Source organism: Aythya fuligula, chromosome 1 (assembly GCF_009819795.1).
Source record: "Aythya fuligula isolate bAytFul2 chromosome 1, bAytFul2.pri, whole genome shotgun sequence".
Classification (NCBI taxonomy): Eukaryota; Metazoa; Chordata; class Aves; order Anseriformes; family Anatidae; genus Aythya; species Aythya fuligula.
Window position 1 is genome coordinate 38241510 of NC_045559.1, and position 16686 is coordinate 38258195.

The 16686-nt window shown below is 48.9% G+C and overlaps 1 protein-coding gene across 1 annotated transcript; it reads left to right on the top strand.

Annotated features, from left to right (window-relative positions):
- Positions 1–3056: 3056 nt before the first annotated feature.
- On the top strand, positions 3057–14729 carry KCNMB4 (potassium calcium-activated channel subfamily M regulatory beta subunit 4). The gene is made up of 3 exons (XM_032201402.1): positions 3057–3429; positions 8314–8441; positions 14138–14729. Exons 1-3 carry the CDS (start codon positions 3088–3090, stop codon positions 14304–14306), a joined length of 639 nt encoding a protein of 212 aa, XP_032057293.1. The 5' UTR covers positions 3057–3087; the 3' UTR covers positions 14307–14729.
- Positions 14730–16686: the final 1957 nt, after the last annotated feature.

Below are 16686 nucleotides of genomic sequence, written 5' to 3' on the forward strand. Positions count from 1 at the left end.
AGGCTGCAAGAGCTCCCTGACAGACATCACCGGCACCACCACCACCAGGCTTCCACATGGACACGCGCGTGGCCTCACAGAGCTCTTCCCCATCCACTCTCCTTGTCGGCGTGTGTTCACACATCAGGAGAACCTCCCACAAAGATGGGTGTGGAGAACCTGCCCTGTTGCTCCTTCATGCTGGATGGTGCTGGTTAATGTGGGCTGCCACTGGGGCAGGTTGGCGGTGGGCCTTCTGCTGCCGAGGGAGGCTCACACGGCTCCTCAGGTCCCACACGTGCCCAAGATGGAGGCGTCCCCGCCGTGTGCCACACAAGCTGGCCTGTAGTTGCGTGTGGGCCCTTCGCTAATGGCGATAGGTCAGCCGGCACGCTGGTCGTAGGACAAGGACGGGCTGACAGCGAGCAGGCAGCAACCGGCCTGGCCTGCCTCAAGGTGGCTGTGGAGGTGCTCACGTCCTTCAGCAAGGTTGCTGGGCTTCAGCTCAGAAGTCTCCTGAAAGTCACCTTTTCCAAGTGCCGCATGCTTCAGTGTTTGCTGCAGAACCGGCCTTTTCCTGACGTTGGGCACCGTCACACAGATGTCAGCCTTCCTCCTGAATTTCTAAGACCAGACTGCTCCTAGCCCAAGCTGCGGGTACCCAGCCTTGTGCTCCTCCAAACCGGGTGCTAATGGTCCGCTGCTCCTCCAACTGACCCAAAAAGACTTGTCCTGAGTTAGTTATCAGTGCAGGACTGTGAAAATACAGGTAAAACAGCCCCGCTGTCTCCTCAGGTCTCAGACGCAGGGTTTGATGCACGCAGAAGGCCAGCTCTCAAGGTTACAGCGTCACCCAGAGTGTTAATTTTTGGCTGACGGCACTTTGTGTGCGGGGCCCAGCCAAGAGCTGAACCAAGTGACAAACACACAGAGACTGGGCACCAGCTGCTCCAAGGGGAAGGTATCCAAGAGGTCACGGCCCATCTGAATTAAAGGTGGGACGATTGGGAATCGGGGCTGGAGCTTGCCTTCAGGATCATGAAGGTGGCGAGCAGCAAACCTACCTGATCACAAGGATATTTTTTGTCATTTAGGAACTCCACGCTGGAAGCTTCTCCACTAGAGACTGCACCTAGCATCCTGCTGCTAGAAAAACCCATTGCAGGTTCAAAAAATAAATCCCATGCTTGGAGTCAGCAAACTTTTCCAGAGAAACCTCTAGCATTAGGAATGGCTGCCGTAGAGCGGCTAGCCTGAGGACAGAGCAGCAGCACGCTGGTGCAGCCGAGGACAACATTTGCATCCATTTATATTCCTGTCACAGTGTGGATGCTTAATAGCCGTCCTGCCAACCGATGCTCAATATTCCAGTTGGAGAACCTATGGATCAACTTTATTTTTAAAAGTTTGACGTTGCTCTCCACAGCAGAAAAGTGATTGAAAAGTGCGGCCAGAGGAAAGTGCTGTTTGCCTTATTTATTTTTCTATTATTTCTGTACCTTCCTGCCTGCTGTATCATCAGGCTCAGCTATCATCTCAGAAATTGTCACACTTTGTTCTGCGGAACTGCCTGCAATAACGACTGCGGAATAAAGACGTGGCAGGCGCTTGTGGCACTGAGGTGCTGCAGAAGCTGCCATGGTGGGTGGTGCTGGGTAATAACCAAACCCTATTTGTGAAGTGAGTGCATTTTCTTGGATCCTTTCTACAGCCCTTCTGTGATAGAGGGCACTTTTAGGGCTGCCTTATGAAGGCCGATACCTTCCTGAAAAAAGCAATTCCTGCCCAAAGTCATTCGACAGCCTACGTTGGTTTTACCTGTCTTCAGATATCGACGAATGACCCCAAGGTTGTACGGATGCTGGATTTGGGTCTCGAGCAGGCTATGGGGGGACACTGCCTTAGAGGAGACAGGCGGGCAGGGGGCCAGCAATGTGCCCCCCGCCCGCCAGCCCCCCTCTAGACATCGCACCTTGTGCACTGCTCGGCACTAATCTGCCACAGCGCTCCTGCAGCAAATCTCCCCAGGGCAGATAATCCCATCGCAAGCTGTCCCATCCACCCCCGGAGGGACCCAAACTAGGTCAGATGGGTTGGTATATATATTTTTTTAATAATATTTTTTCTAGTTTACTAATTAAATATTGTATTTTTATTTTTTAAATTGCGATTATACTTTTTTTTTTTACTTTTTTTTACTTTTATTTCATCTGTTTTTTATCTTTCTTCTTTCTACTACTTCCTCTTTCCTTTCTACTTTTTATCCATTTTTTTAATTTTTGTGTTAATTCTTTCTTCTTCCTATTACTTTTTTCTCTCCTTCCTTGTTTCTTTTTTCTCCTCTCCTCTCCTCTCCTCTCCTCTCCTCTCCTCTCCTCTCCTCTCCTCTCCTCTCCTCTCCTCTTTTTTCTTTCTCTTCTCCCTTTTCTTCTCTTTCATCTCTTATTTTTTCTTTTTTTTTTTTTTTTTCCATTCTTTTCTCTTTCTTTCCTCCTTTTTTCTTGTCTTTTTTCTTTCTTTTCTTTCCTTCCTCCTTTCTCTTCTCCCTTCTTTTCTCCTTTCTTCCTTTTGTTCTCTATTTTGTCTCCTATCTATTTCTTTTCTCGTTCCTTTCTGTACTCTTTCTCCTTTTTCTTGTCTCTTTTATCTTTCTCTCCTTTATCTTCTTTCTTTCCTCCTTTCTTTTATTCTCCTTTTCCCCCTTTCTTTTCTCCTTTCTTCTTTTTGTTCTCTATTTGTCTCTTTCCTATTCCTTTTCTTTCTGTTCTTTTTCCTTCCTTCCCTCATTTACCTTTCATTCCTTTTCTCCTTTCTTTTCCCTTTCCCCCTTCCTTCTTTCCTCCTTTCTTTTCTCCTTTTTCTTCCCTCTTCCTTTCCTCTTTCCTTTTCTTCCCCTCTCTCCTCCCTCATTTTCCATCCTCACCATTTCCACTCGCTCCTCTCCCTTCCCTCACCCCCTCTCCTTCTCCCCACCCCTCCACTCCCCTCTCGGGGCGGAGGCGTGCCGGGGGCCGTGCCGTGCCGGGGGCCGTGCCCGCTCCGTGCCGGCGCAGCTCGGGGCCGTGCAGAGCCTCCCCCGATGGCCGCCGGCGGCAGGCGGGGGGGGGGATGGCTCGCAGCCGGGCGGCGCACACGGAGTACACGGAGGCGGAGGACAAGAGCATGCGGCTGGGCTTCCTGCTGATCGCCGCCGGGCTGCTGTCGCTGCTGGGGCTGGGCTGCTGCTGGCTGCGCCCGGCGCTGCAGGAGCGGGGCGGCGGCGGCGCCGCCAACTGCACGGTGCTGGCGGTGCGGCAGCTGGGCGAGCGCTTCGCCTGCACCTTCTCCTGCGGGGCCGCCTGCCGAGGCACGGCCCGCTACCCCTGCCTGCAGGTGCTGGTGCGCACCTCCCGCTCCGCCAGCCCCGCGCTGCTCCACGAGGACGAGCGGCAGCTCCGCTCCAACCCCAAGGTGAGCCCCGAGCCGCCGGGACCCCCCTCCGAGCCGCGGGGCTGGGGGCGGCGCCGAGGGGCCCGGTGATGGAGGGGGAGGTCGTGGGGGGGCTCTCGGGGCTGTCCCGGAGCTGTTAGTCAGCAAAAAGTGGGTGTGTGCGTGTCTGTGTGTTCGTATCTATCCCTGTCAGTGTGTATGTGCACGCATATGTGTTCATACCTACCTATAGAAGTGCATATGGACACGTGTATGTGCTCATATCTATCTATATAAACCTGTATGGACACGTGTATGTGCTCATATCTATCTATATAAACCTGTATGTGCACGTACATGTATTCATATCTATCCCTATAAGTGTGTATGTGCAGGTATACGTGTTCATATCTGTCTATATAAGCATCTATGTGCACATATATATTCGTATCTATCTCTGCAAGTGTGTATTTGAACATATATGTGTTAACATCTATCTCTATAAGCGTGTATATGTGCCTATATATACACATCTATCTCTATAAGCATGTATGTGCAGGTACATGTTCTTATCTATCTCTATAAGCGTGTATATGTACCTATATATACACATCTATCTCTATAAGTGTGTATGTGCACATATATGTTCATATCTATCTCTATAAGCATCTACGTGTGCACGTTATATATATACGCACACTCTCACACACGTCTTGACCCGTGGCCCCGAAACCCAGGGGGTCTGCGCTTAAGCCAGACTTCCCTCCCTGCTCCTTTCATTCTTAAACTTCTGCATCGCGCAGAGGGACACGGGCCGGGAAGAAGTTGCAGCTTCCAGCACGCCCCGACAGCGTGAAGGCGATGCGTGCTGCTTCTTTCTGTCTTCAGAGGCAGTAACTTCACCCTGCTCTCTCCTTTTAACACCGAGCAAAGTCTCTCTTGGCAGCCTTCCACCCGGGCGGAGGAGATTTTGCTAAGTAGTTCCCAGAAAAACAGAAAATCCCTGTCCCCAGGAGCACCCAAGCCCAGGTGCGATACCGGAGAAGCAGATTTTGGCTCTCCAACAAGAGATGTGGCCGCAGAGCAGCGGGCTGGCCCCCATGTAGGGGCCACGGTGGGAGTGGGCTCACGTGTCAAGGCTGGGACACGCAGCCTCACAGCCTCCACAGCCCCGCTCACACCTGCGTGGCCCTTGGAAGAAGGATTAAGTCAGCTCAGGGGCTGCGCGTTGCTTTTTTCCCCACGTTCAGAAGTCAGCAGAGCGGGAAGCAGGACGGTAAATCTGACAGGATTTGGATTAAGCTGTTGGCACGGCTCAGACGCGATGAGCGATGAGGCTGCAGTGCTGGACGGCGGCGAAGCGCTGGCCCGGGAGGGAGCTTTGCAAACTTTGCCTTTCCCTGGGGCTGGGGCTGTCAGCAACGGGCAGGGACAAAAAACCCAGCGTCCAGCAGGGATGGGTGTGGGGTGCCCGGGCTGAGCATCTCCTGCAACCCTCATGGGTGCGGCAGGGGGTTTCAAGCAGTTCAAGGGTTGTTTAGGTCTCATTAGGAACTTATATCCTGTTAAACCAAGTGAAGTATGTGTAGCCGGTGCTTTGGTTTCCTTTCGTTCCCTGGGTTTAGCGTCTGTCTAGCCGGGCACTGAGAGTCTCCTTTTTATTTTTGTCCCAAGGTCTCGCCGTCTTCAAGAGCTTTCGGGATTTTATGCTAAAATAGATCAGTCATAGCAACAAGCCAGGAATCTGATGGATTTAATGATCTGGGTCTGGTACATGCTTATGAACGAGTGCTTGAGGAGCCTTTTAACCCTGCCTGCTCCCCTCACCTTCCTGTAGCACGCTGGCTCGTGTTAGTGTGATTAGACATACAGCGGGCTGATCAGCTCCCAGCTAGAAGGAAGAAAATACATATTTGAACAATTTTGTTTTGGAGGGTCTTAGGATTTTCCATTCTGTTCAGCTGCTTCTCCTCCTGGGGTGGCTCTTTGTGCATATTTCAGGCCCCTCGCAACACCCAACTGTGCTGCATCAGCTGCTAGCTTCACTCCACCAAAAAAAACATCCCCAGTGTATCAGACTAAAATTATTCCACTTTCCGTAATAGAGTGGGCTGGTGTATAAACATACACATGGTGGTTATCAATCTGTCTATTCCAGTGAGGGCAGGCTGCAGGAAAAGACTTTTTTTTTTTTCCCCTTGTGTCCTAAGACGATCACATCGCTGTACAGCCCAGGATTCATTTAGCTCTTAAAAGATTATGTAGCTGGGTCAGAGTTAATCCAGCAATGTATATAAAAAGCACTGCACACGATTACATTTGTGTTCAGTCTGAGTGATTTGTGGACTTCTTTTTTTTTTTTTTTTTGTCTCAGAGGAAGAAATTTCAGCAGGGCCGCGGTAACCTTTCTTCAGCTGCGCTGATAGCAATAATCACTTCCGAGATAAGGCTTAGGGGGGATTAATTGCGAAGGCCGTGGAGCGAGATGGCAGCACACACAGGGCGTGCGGGGACCGGGCTGAGGGTGAGCTGGGTGAAGCTGTGGTGGAGCACGTCACCGCCACCAAGATCTGCTCTCTTGCTCCTCAGACTTCAGACTTTTCGGCTTAGACTGCAACACCTAGGTCTGTAGGATCAGCCTTTTCAGCCTGAGTCACGGCAAGATTCCTGGCTCCAAGCGGCCTCTGTCTTGCCCAGAGGGGTCTTCCTAAACTCTGCCGTTTTGTGTGGCTCTTCTCGAGGGCACGGCATGGGCTGCAGAGACTTGTCTGCAATCCAGTACACCGTGCTGCTCCTTCTTCAGGTCTTAAGCAGGGTTTGCTTGATGGGTTTGTCTGGTGAAAGGCAGGCATGACCCCCAGCACCATGAGCTGTGGGGACTTACTTTTCTGTGCTTACGAATGAGCCCCTGCTCATCTCCCAGCGCTACTCCTCACCAGCAGGGTGGTCACAGCAGCGCTTCCTTGCTCCCAGGCCATGAAGATAACCCAGAAACCTGTGGAGGTACTTGCACAAGTCAGGAGGAGCTCATACGTTGCCTGGAGATGAGGAGTTGGGTGGTGTTAGTTCTAGTGGTGTGCTGCACTTTCTCAACAATACTTATCTAGAGCGTCTTTATACAAGCAGATAAATTAGGAGCTAATTATCACCCTGCTATAGAGGGGCTCAAGTGGGAGAACATCATGTTTGCTTCATGCTTGTGTTTGCTTTCTTTACTGAAAGGGTTGTGCAGCATTGAAACAGGCTGCCCAGGGAAGTGGTGGAGTCACTGAGGCATTGACTTGCTTCTACTTTGGGCCCTGATGTCTGTTTGCACTTGAGATTTTCTTGGCCTTTTCATGTAGTTGACGTCTTCCAGGCTTGAGACACCTCCCCTCAGAGCTTACCAAGTCTGCCTTCGTTTTCTTAAAAATGTTACTGAATTAGGCAAGAATTAGTCTTTGAAAAGCAAGAAATGCAAACTGGAAGCTAAACCAGAGCTCACACCTCTGTCCCTCCTCCATGGGAGGCTCCAGTGAAGCACTCAGAGTAACCCAGAGTTGCTTCAGGCATCTGCAGGGACACCGGAGGGTGAGCACCTAGCAGCAAACACATGCCAGATACAAAGCTCACAAAAACCTTGGTGTGAAGGTGTATTAGCTGCTCTCTGATGCTGAGTTGAATCCTGAGTCATCTATCTAAACAGTGGCTTTGACTGAAGAGAGAATATTATCAGCCCGGTACTGATTCTGAGCTGTGTACTTGGGGCTGCATTTGAATTGCATAATAATGTTATTGTTGCTACGATATGGTGTAGGAGGTGCACCGTGTACCAATAGATCCTCTGAAAAGGTCTCCACACTGTTAGGCTGAGACATTCAGAATAAACTTAGGTGCTGTTCTCCAACTTCTTTGTAACTTTTTAAGAAAAAACATCAAAGTAGCGTAAGGTGGGGACTGCTCCTTTCTTTGAGATGGCCAGTCCTCGACAGGTTCAAGCAATGAGGTCCCAATGATTTATGGCAAGTCCCCGTGTGTTTCCTTTGTGTTTTTCCCGTGAAGATAGTTGTTCCTGTAGCTGTTCCTAAGCCTGAAGTTCAGAACGGGAATACAGTGGTTCACCAGGTCATGAACTTTGTGGAGGATCCACACGACATTTGGGGGACGTGGAAGGTCTCTGAAGGATCCAGCTAAAGTTTTGCCAGCAGAGAAGTGGTAGTCTTGCTGCCCGTGCTTCATGTTATGTGGGGGTAAGTTAAGCTGTTACTCAGCTTGTTCGCACGGGAGAGACTGCCCTTGGTGTCCTTGGGCTTTGCAGCACATGTCTGAGGCTGGGATCTGCACCCAGCGCGCTGTGTGCTCAGCTTTTGTTGGCTTCTCCATGGAAGAAGCAGACGCTGAACCTTTGCTGAACTGGGGCTTTGAACAGTCTGTGCTTGTTACCCGTGTCATAACAGTGGCTGAATGAGTGTCTTGTGCCAAGAGATATCGACTAGATATCAGATATCCCGTCATCTGGGATTTGCTGGAATATTTATTAGCATGGTGTTAGTCAGAACTGGTGATTGTGTGTCCCACTGCAAATGGGAAGTGCTTCAAACCCAGTCCGGGCAGCTGGTAGGAGTACTTCAAAATTAAACGATTGCTCTTACATTCATTGTGCAAAAATAAGGAAAACCAACAAACACAGCAGATGTTATGTGGCAGGTTGCTTTGATAACAGAACAAAATGTGATAAAGCCTTTATTTGGTTTGTGAACGCTGGCATATTCTTTTCCGCTACCTGCAGGATGTAACCAGTGATTCAAGTAAAATTTCGGATTTGTTTCTTTAGAGCTTGCACTAATTATTCTTTGCCCATTTCAATAATTATGGGGAAAATGCAGAGAAAGTGGTGCATCGTTACTGAGCGCAGAAGTAACTCTGCTCTCCCACATGTGTTGGCAGTGTTCGTACATCCCTCCCTGCGCCAGAGACGATCAGGAGAACTCAGAGAATGTCACGTACAAGCAGAAGTACTGGAAGGAGAAAGTGGGCTCGCAACCCTTCACATGCTATTTTAACCAGCACTTGAGGTAAGTAATCCACATCTGCATGGACGGATGTGCTTACACATCTGTTTAACAGCTGTGTATGGGTTCTGTCTGAAAAAAATGCGTCTATATACAAATGTATGCCCATACACACGTGTAGTGATGTGGTTTAGTGCATAGTGCTTGGCGCAGAGCTTTGCAAACTCTGTTGATGAAAAGCAACAAGGAAAGTGAAAAAGGGCTTTTACCACTTAAAGTAAAAATGCAAAACTCTAAGGAAAGTTTCCTTTAAACATGGCATTTTATGGCAAAGTACACATTGGTTTTTAACACTCTGGTGGCAACTTTATGGCTTGGATATACATGTAAATGTTCATTCCCTCAAAGGAAGGGGCTGGAAGAAAAAGGGAGACAATAAATAGTACAAACCAACTTGGGAATTGTGTTCAGAGAGGATTAATTAATCGGATACATTCAATAAACGTTCACAGAACTGTCAGTTTTCATACTGCTTGCAGAGTAGAAAGTTGTAACTGGAAGCATCACCTCTTCTGTTTCAATTCTTCCTTTTACTCCCAGTGCTGATGGGACTTACACGTGCACCAGGGTCATAGCTGGTCTCCTCCCTTCAGTACATGGGATTAGGAAGGAGTGCTCTTGCCTGTCTCCTTCTGGTAGTGATGTGCTGGGAAATAAAAGGTGACGTGGTGGCTATAACTGAGTGCTACCACGGTGTGCGGGCACGCTGGGAGGAGTGTGGGAGGACAGCTGTGGAGGGGATCACAGGTCCATGGAGACAGGGAGGTGGAAAGATGATACTTAGGATCCTCAGACCAGCCCGGGTTTTGAGGGGTTTAGACTGGTGTCCCTGGCTAGCTCTTGGCAGAGGGGAACTACCAGTGCTTTGTAGCAAAAAAAAATGCTTCTTACGGGAGGGGTGAAGCATTGTCTAGAGCATAAAGAAACTGAATCTTAGGGTACCCGGGGCAGTGGCATCATGCCTGGCAGTGCCCTTGCTGGGACACCTTTGGTCAACAAGCTGCCAGTGCTCGGATCTGCTGAGCAGGAGCTAAGCGATGGCTTTGGCCCCACTGGGCAGGCAGCCGCTGTCGTGGTGAGCATTTGTAAAATGCCAATTGTGCAGCACTCAGGCAAGTTTTTTTTTCCTTATATTTGCCGCATCCTATATTGTTCAATGTTATTGCCAAATGTTATGGCTGCCTTGAAGCGCTGCCTTTTGCTGATTGTACAACAATTTATATATGCTAGAAGGGAGGCTAACTGCCAGAGATACTTGAAGATAGCCTAAGCTGAAATGTGCACACCATCCATTTTCTTCTGGAGACAGGAGCGAGCTTCGAAAGATAAGTTTTGCTAACTAGAAAGGTGTTTGCTTAGGTGTACTGCTGGAGCTATGATAACTAAGGAGCTTGCCAAGCAGGAAAAGAGGAAACAAAAACAAAGCCAAAAACAAACTGAGGGAAAATTCTGTTCACTTCAGAATAGAAATGTGCACGTTTTCTGTCAGCATTTTAGTAACTGTGTGGTGGAGCTCACTGCTCCTTCTCAGTCTGTCCAAAACATATACAATTATAGTGGCAGGTCCCTTAGATGGAGTAGTATGCACAATATTAATGTTCTCTTGAGACAGTAGAATAAAATTCTAGGTAAGTACGAAGGTGATGAATTAACATTGTCTCCCCTTCATCAGACTTAATTCAGTAACACTGTCAGGATTGTTGCCACGTGTGGAGCTCGCTGTTGGGCTCCTCTTCAGCTTGGTGGGGCACATTTCAACAGGCTTGTTTGAGAAGAAGAAAGTGATGCAATGAGTACGGTTCAAATTTAGACAAAAGGGGTGAGAAGCAAGCTTGGCAGTTTCAATCATTCTCTGTTGATATAAATAGCAAGGCCCAGCACAACTTGCTGCCTGACATTTAGCTAAGGCAACCAAAAGCAGGGCTTAGGTTTTCTGGCTTTCTGATGAAGGTGCCAATCTGTTGGCACGATGATGCTCCGGCGTGTGGGGAGAGCTGCCCAGCAAGAACCAGCTCCCAGTGTTGCAGAGCACAAAAGAAGCAGCAAATTCAGGTAAAGCTCTCAGGTTGCTGCAAAGGTTTGAGAAAGCACTGAGCTCTGGCACCTCAAATCTCCCATTGAGTGCCCCAAGGGGTCTGCAGTCCCGACCACGTGCAAACAAGGGTCACATCTGCATGTCCTGGAGTGGGAGGTCTGAGGGAATGGGCAGGATGGAGCAGATCCTGTCACTTGGCATCACGGGAAGTTCAGACTGGACATTAGGAAGAATTTCTTCATGGAAAGGGTGGTCAAGCATTGGAACAGGGAAGTGGTGGAGTCCCCATCCCTGGAGGTATTTAAGAGACACATGGATGTGGCACTAGGTGGTGTGGTGTATTGATAGAGCTCAGTAGGTCAGGTTGATGTTCTTGAAGATCTCTTCCAACCCAGATGATTCTGTGGTTCTGTGATTAATTTCTTCAAGTTACAGGTGACATTGATATCAATTAAAAAGCAATAAACAAGGATCTCTGTCAGCTCAGACCCCTCAATCTCGTGCCATGCAGAGATAGACAGAGCAACATATGTCAATTCATTTATTAGTGGCTCATGTATGTGGCATCATTGTTCTTCAGCTCTGGGCTCATGCGTGACAGCAAGAATGCTTTGCTGCAGAACAGCTTGATCCCTGTCAGTGTCTGCTGCAGGGTGCTGTACACAAATTCATGCCAGATCTGAAGAGCAAACACTATTTAGCGAGCAGTGACCACCTGCATGGTGTCGGGTCTACCCTTCAGGCCATTTATGAGGGAATAATTATCTGCAGAAGCCGAGGGCGCTGTGGCCATCGGGCTGCTCATCCATAAAGGGTGGAACAGAAATCTCAGTTTGCCTTGGTACACCACACAATTTTCTAAATTAATTCCCTGCAGTCAGATGACGGCATTGCTCTTTTCTATTCTTTCTTTCACTGTGTGGCCTGTGGAGCTGTTCTCAGGCCAGAGAGGGAAAGGACATCTCATCGTGCAGCGCCTGGTCAGGGCCAGCGAGGCTGCAACCCCGAGCAAGAAGTCTCGCTAAAAATAAGTGCTGCTTTCACCTTTTAACAATGAAAACAGATTTATGCTGTCCTTGTCTCTGCAGGAAAAGGGGAGGTATGTTTTCAGTTAATGTAGAGACTTTAGTTGTGGTGGTTTGGGGTTGTTCAGTTGTTTGGGTGGTGTTGGGTAGCATCCATCACTGTCTGCAGCACCTCCAGGGCTTGGTGGCGTGCACTGGGGTAGGACGAGCTCCCCCTCACTCAGTAATTAAAATCCCCTGATTTTCACTGGGAAAATAAACATGTTTCCAGGCACAACACACCTCATGGGGCTTCATCATCACTGCCTCCAGACCAGGGGAGTGATGCTGGGGGGACTTCCAGCAAAGCCACATCCTTGTGCAGTCAGGGCTTCCCCCGGGAATGGAGGCACCTTCCCGTTCCTGTTTCCCTTCACCCTTCCACCATCCTCTTGTTTTCCCTTCCTACTTGGTAGCCTCTGCTCTGCTCTCCTTGTTTCTACTGCCAAGAGCTATTGCTTTAGAGGTGGAATCCAGAGATTGCAGCTACATTTTTCTGCTCCTTTGGTCCACGTGCACCATTTCTGGATGGCTGCAACATTTTCGTTCTGCTGTGGGCCTCCGAGTCATGGGCAGGTGGTAAACACCAAGAGGCATGTTCTCCTGACAGCTACATCTGGGTGCACTATTCTGATTCAAAAAACTTGCAGGCAGCTCTCTTGTATTAATCACGTCCCACTGTGTAAGCTGTGGAGCAAAAGCTGAAGGTTTTTGTACCGGGAGAGAAGGATGGGCCTAGCTCTTGCTGGGCCACGAGGAGGGTTGGTGCAGAGCTCTGCCAACAAGCTCAGGGTATTTGCTACAGACAGACTTCGTTCCTTATCTTCAGTGTCTGCTGCAGAATGAGTTGTCCCAGGGATTTTCGCAGACGCTCTCTGTTTGTGCTTCCAGTGCCTGAGGACAGCTGCTTTGACAATGCGATGTCTGAAGAGGTGCTGTGAGCAGCTAACAGGGAGCTGCTGCCTACCTTCCACAATCTATGAATTAAACAGGGACTCTTGCTGCAATAACACTAATCATAACATACATCTGAAGGCAGCCTTCATCCCGAGACCTCACTAACACACCTCTTCTCCAAAAGGGAAACCCTTTTAACTGACTAAGCCACGAGAGTCACAATCCCACCTGCAAGGAGAGGTTGGAATCCATTACTGCTGTCACATCAAATGCTTTCCAAAATCTCTGAAGATTCAATTAAAAGGATATCTAGGTCTCCCTAACCACACTTTATTTTCTTTAATCAAATCCAATTTTCTATTTTGTTTGCATGCCCTTTGTTTTTAAACTCTTTGATTAGTACCCACTTTAAAAAAAAATACTTAAAATTCAATGTCTCTTACAAGTTTGGAGCCAAGAGGATTGAATGCTGTCTATTTATGGTCTCCTGGCCAATTAGCACTCTGTAATTCACAGGTGATGATACAGTAAACAGGAGGGAAGCAGTATTATGCCTCCTGGGAAAGGATTTCCTCTTTGGGTGCTGTCATTAGTTTGGCATAGACTGGTGAGTTTGTGCACATCACACTAATATTATTTCATTCAAATTGCGGTCTCCGCATGTGCCTGATTATGTGTCTGGAGGATTTTGGCTGAGCAGCCTTCACATGCTCCCCTGTTGAATACACCTGGGTTTCTTTTGATCAATTTGTATGTAGCTGAGTCTCAACTTGTATGTAGACGAGCTGCTCATGATCAGAGACTTACTCTGCTGGTTCCTACACAAACAGAGATGTGCTGTGCCAGCATCTGCCTATTTGCGGGCACCTCCCTTAATTAATTTCTCCGTGAGGCAAAAAGGGGCTAATAGCACAGTTAAACTGCAGGGAAAGCAGACAGAGCCAGAGCTGAGGAAAACCCACCTGCAGGCGTCCAGACCAGCTTCCCAAGCTGGGGGAAGGCAGGTGGACAGCTGGTCTTTCCGACATTTGGGCCGGCTGAATTGCCAAACCTCTTGAGATGCCTCCTCCTTGCTGTTCTCCTCCTTCACCCTTCCCTCTGTTTCCCTTTGGGAATGTGCACGTCACTTACTTATGTGGTTGTGTGTTAGCCACCCCTGGCAGAGGCGTGGGGGCAGGTCCTTAGGGGGGTCCCAAAGTGATTCTCCACCCAGGCTGGTTCTCCACCCAGACCCAGAGCACAGCCAGGGCTCCCTCAGGAGCCTCCGTGCGGCCCCACAGACACGCCAGGGCTCACAGCTGGGAGGGAAGCTTTAATTGCACTTTGAGTTCATCGGGTGGTGTCTGAGGCCGTTTCAGGTAGGTTTGTGTAATTGCTGTCTTATGGAGTGTTTTTTCAATCCGCAGTGTGATATTATATCTCTTTGCAATTACCATGACCCCAGAAAGACCTAAAGTACCAGCGCTTTTTTATTTATTTCTGTCTGAATGAACTTTTTGGTCTGTAAGCACTGCAAGGGCAACATCCTCGCAGCCTGCCATGGGTGCTGATGAGGCAGGCCAACCGAGGCGGTGAGCGGAGCCCAGCAGGCCGCTTTTAATCACACCCAGCGCTGCTGCAAACAAGGCGCCTTAATTATTTTTGTGGCAGATGCTTTCCCCTGGTGGTGACATCAGGCGGGTTTTCATCTCTTCCCGTTGCAGGCCGGACGATGTCATGCTGAAGCGCACCCACGACGAGACCGTCCTCCTGCACTGCTTCCTCTGGCCGCTGGTCACCTTCCTGGTGGGCGTCCTCATCGTGCTGCTGACCGCCTGCGCCAGGAGCCTGGCCGCGAGGGCGGAGGCCATCAAGAAGAAGAAGCACTCGTAATCCGAAGGGCTGTGAGGGGAATGGAGAAGCTGGGCCGCAAGTCTCACACAGGGAGGCCCAACACACCGCGCGTTCCCGGCGTCCCGTCTGGTGGTGGAGCTGCTCTTGCCTGAGGATAAATCCTGGGAGACCGCCCTACAAAACGCCAGCTAATTGCTTCTTCTGCTATGGCAGTAAATAAGTATATGCTACCAAAAAAAACCCTACTCTGCACCAATATGCTGTGCTCTGTTAGTCCTCACCAGCAGCTGCCCGGCTCCTAGCGGTACTGAGAGACAGTTTCTAAAAACCCCCGACGTGGCTCATTTCATCTCTGCAAAGTGATCTTTGCTACGATTTAATATCAACTATTTAAAATATTTCCTTTATGATAGACTGTATTTCCAAAGTAATAAAGGTTGGTTGTCATTTTTTTTAACCTTCGTTTTGTGTTTTGTTTTCTTTTTAAGAAAAGTTTTGGGACAAAAATATCACTGTGCTGATTTTGTTATTTTTCATGGAGTAGAAGAGTATCACTTTAAAACTCAAACTTTTCTTCTGTCTAGACAGAATCCCTCATCATCACCTCACATCCCTCACCATCCCACACATATTGTGATGAAATGTAAAAACCCCTCAGAAATATTCCCCCCCCCAAAAAAAACAAACCTAACCAAGCCAAACCAAAAAAAAAACAAAAACAAACAAACAAACAAAACCAACACCTAAATTACTGGAAAAGGTGATTAAATACTGGATCTAATTTCAGTGCCTCAGTGGTGTTCAGTCCCTACAGCTTCTCTCACCCCCTCCCAGTTGCCCCCAAATGCTCTCTGGCCCTAAGGAGCAGACATTTTGTTGGCGTGGTTTTACCTCAATGTGTTTCACCAGCGACTCTCCCAAACAGCAGGGTGCCCAAGCATTTCCTGAGGGCCACGAGCCTTGGTGTCACCCATGCCACCGGGCTGTGGGTGACAAGGGAAGGACACCAGCACGACGGGGCCCCCAGCCCTGCCCCACTGGAGCTCTGGATCTGTGGGCTCACTCCCTGCAGGGCTTTCCCTGCCCCTGCCCATACAACCAGATTTGCCTGACCTCATCCTTGGAGCACTTCAGGTGATTTCTGGAGCATCCTCTGGTGCCCATCCCTACCAGGATGCCTGTTACTTAGAGGTGCCATCTCGGCCTGCAGAAAAGACGGGCAGAAAATGTATTGCCAGGGTAAACAGGGCACACAGCCTGGCGTGTGCGAGTGTGCTGACGTCTCACGTCTTCTCAGCATGGCCTCCCTGCATCCTCTGTGATTCTGAAACATTACATGTGTTATATGTGTGTGGTTTGGGGATTTTTATTTTTTAAAAAAGCCCCCAAATTTAAAACCCCTAACATTTAATAGGGGCAGTGTTGTGTTGTGTGTAAGCAGTGCCAAGTTCACCTCCTCTGTTCCCTATTGGTAACCTCTTACAGGTAAGGGGAATGGCCATGGCTTTCTGCACGTGTGCGTCCTGTGTCTTCCTAAAAGAGAAGGAGAGGTGTGGTGACACAGATTCACCCAGACTGTCAAACCAGTAACTTGGGGTTTACAAATCCAGATTAACAAAATCCTCTCTGTCTTTCCTCCAGAAGCTTTTGTGCATGAACTGTACGACTGGTTCTCTGAGCAAAAGGCAAGAAGCTCATTGAGTTCATGCAGCTCACCCAACTGTAAGTTGTGTCTTTAAGTGTGGTAGAAACACGGTTTTCAAGGGCCTCTGGAAGTCAGTCATGGCTGCAGGGATAATATTAAATCATTCTGCAGAGACATTAACATCACAAGTTAAACATCTAAATTGGCACACGAAGTCAGGCTGTACCCATCTCTGCCAAGCGGGTGTGTGATGCTGAGAAAAAAATCCTAAAATTCACTCTTCTGTCACAGCCTGCACTTTGTTGATTCAGAAACGTCTTTCTAATCCCCATACTTGGTGGAAGCTGGGGATTTCCTTGCAGAGGATTATACACTGATTTCCCCCTTGGCTTTGTGTATTTCCAGTTTTTGTGGCATATTCTCTGAAGTGTATCCACAGCCAGCATGTCTGCTTTCTTCAGAGCCATCCACAGAGTTGCCTTTTCCATTTTATTCAATATTTTTGTGCTCTTGCTTTGAGGAATTTTGTTCTGTCATGCTCTCTGTCGCTCAGCTTTAGCACGCCCCGCTTTCTCTTTCATGTGGTGCAATTAAATCATTTTGTTGACACAGCATCTTTCTCTGCTAACATCTTAGGCTCGTTTTAGAAGCAGTCACTGGAGCGTTGTCTGTCGAGCAATTTGTCCCTGCGGGGACTGCAGAGCTGCTCCCGCTGCCACCAGTGTCCCTAGACCCCTGGGACCAAGGCACTCAACCCGCACTGGCTGTCCCCTG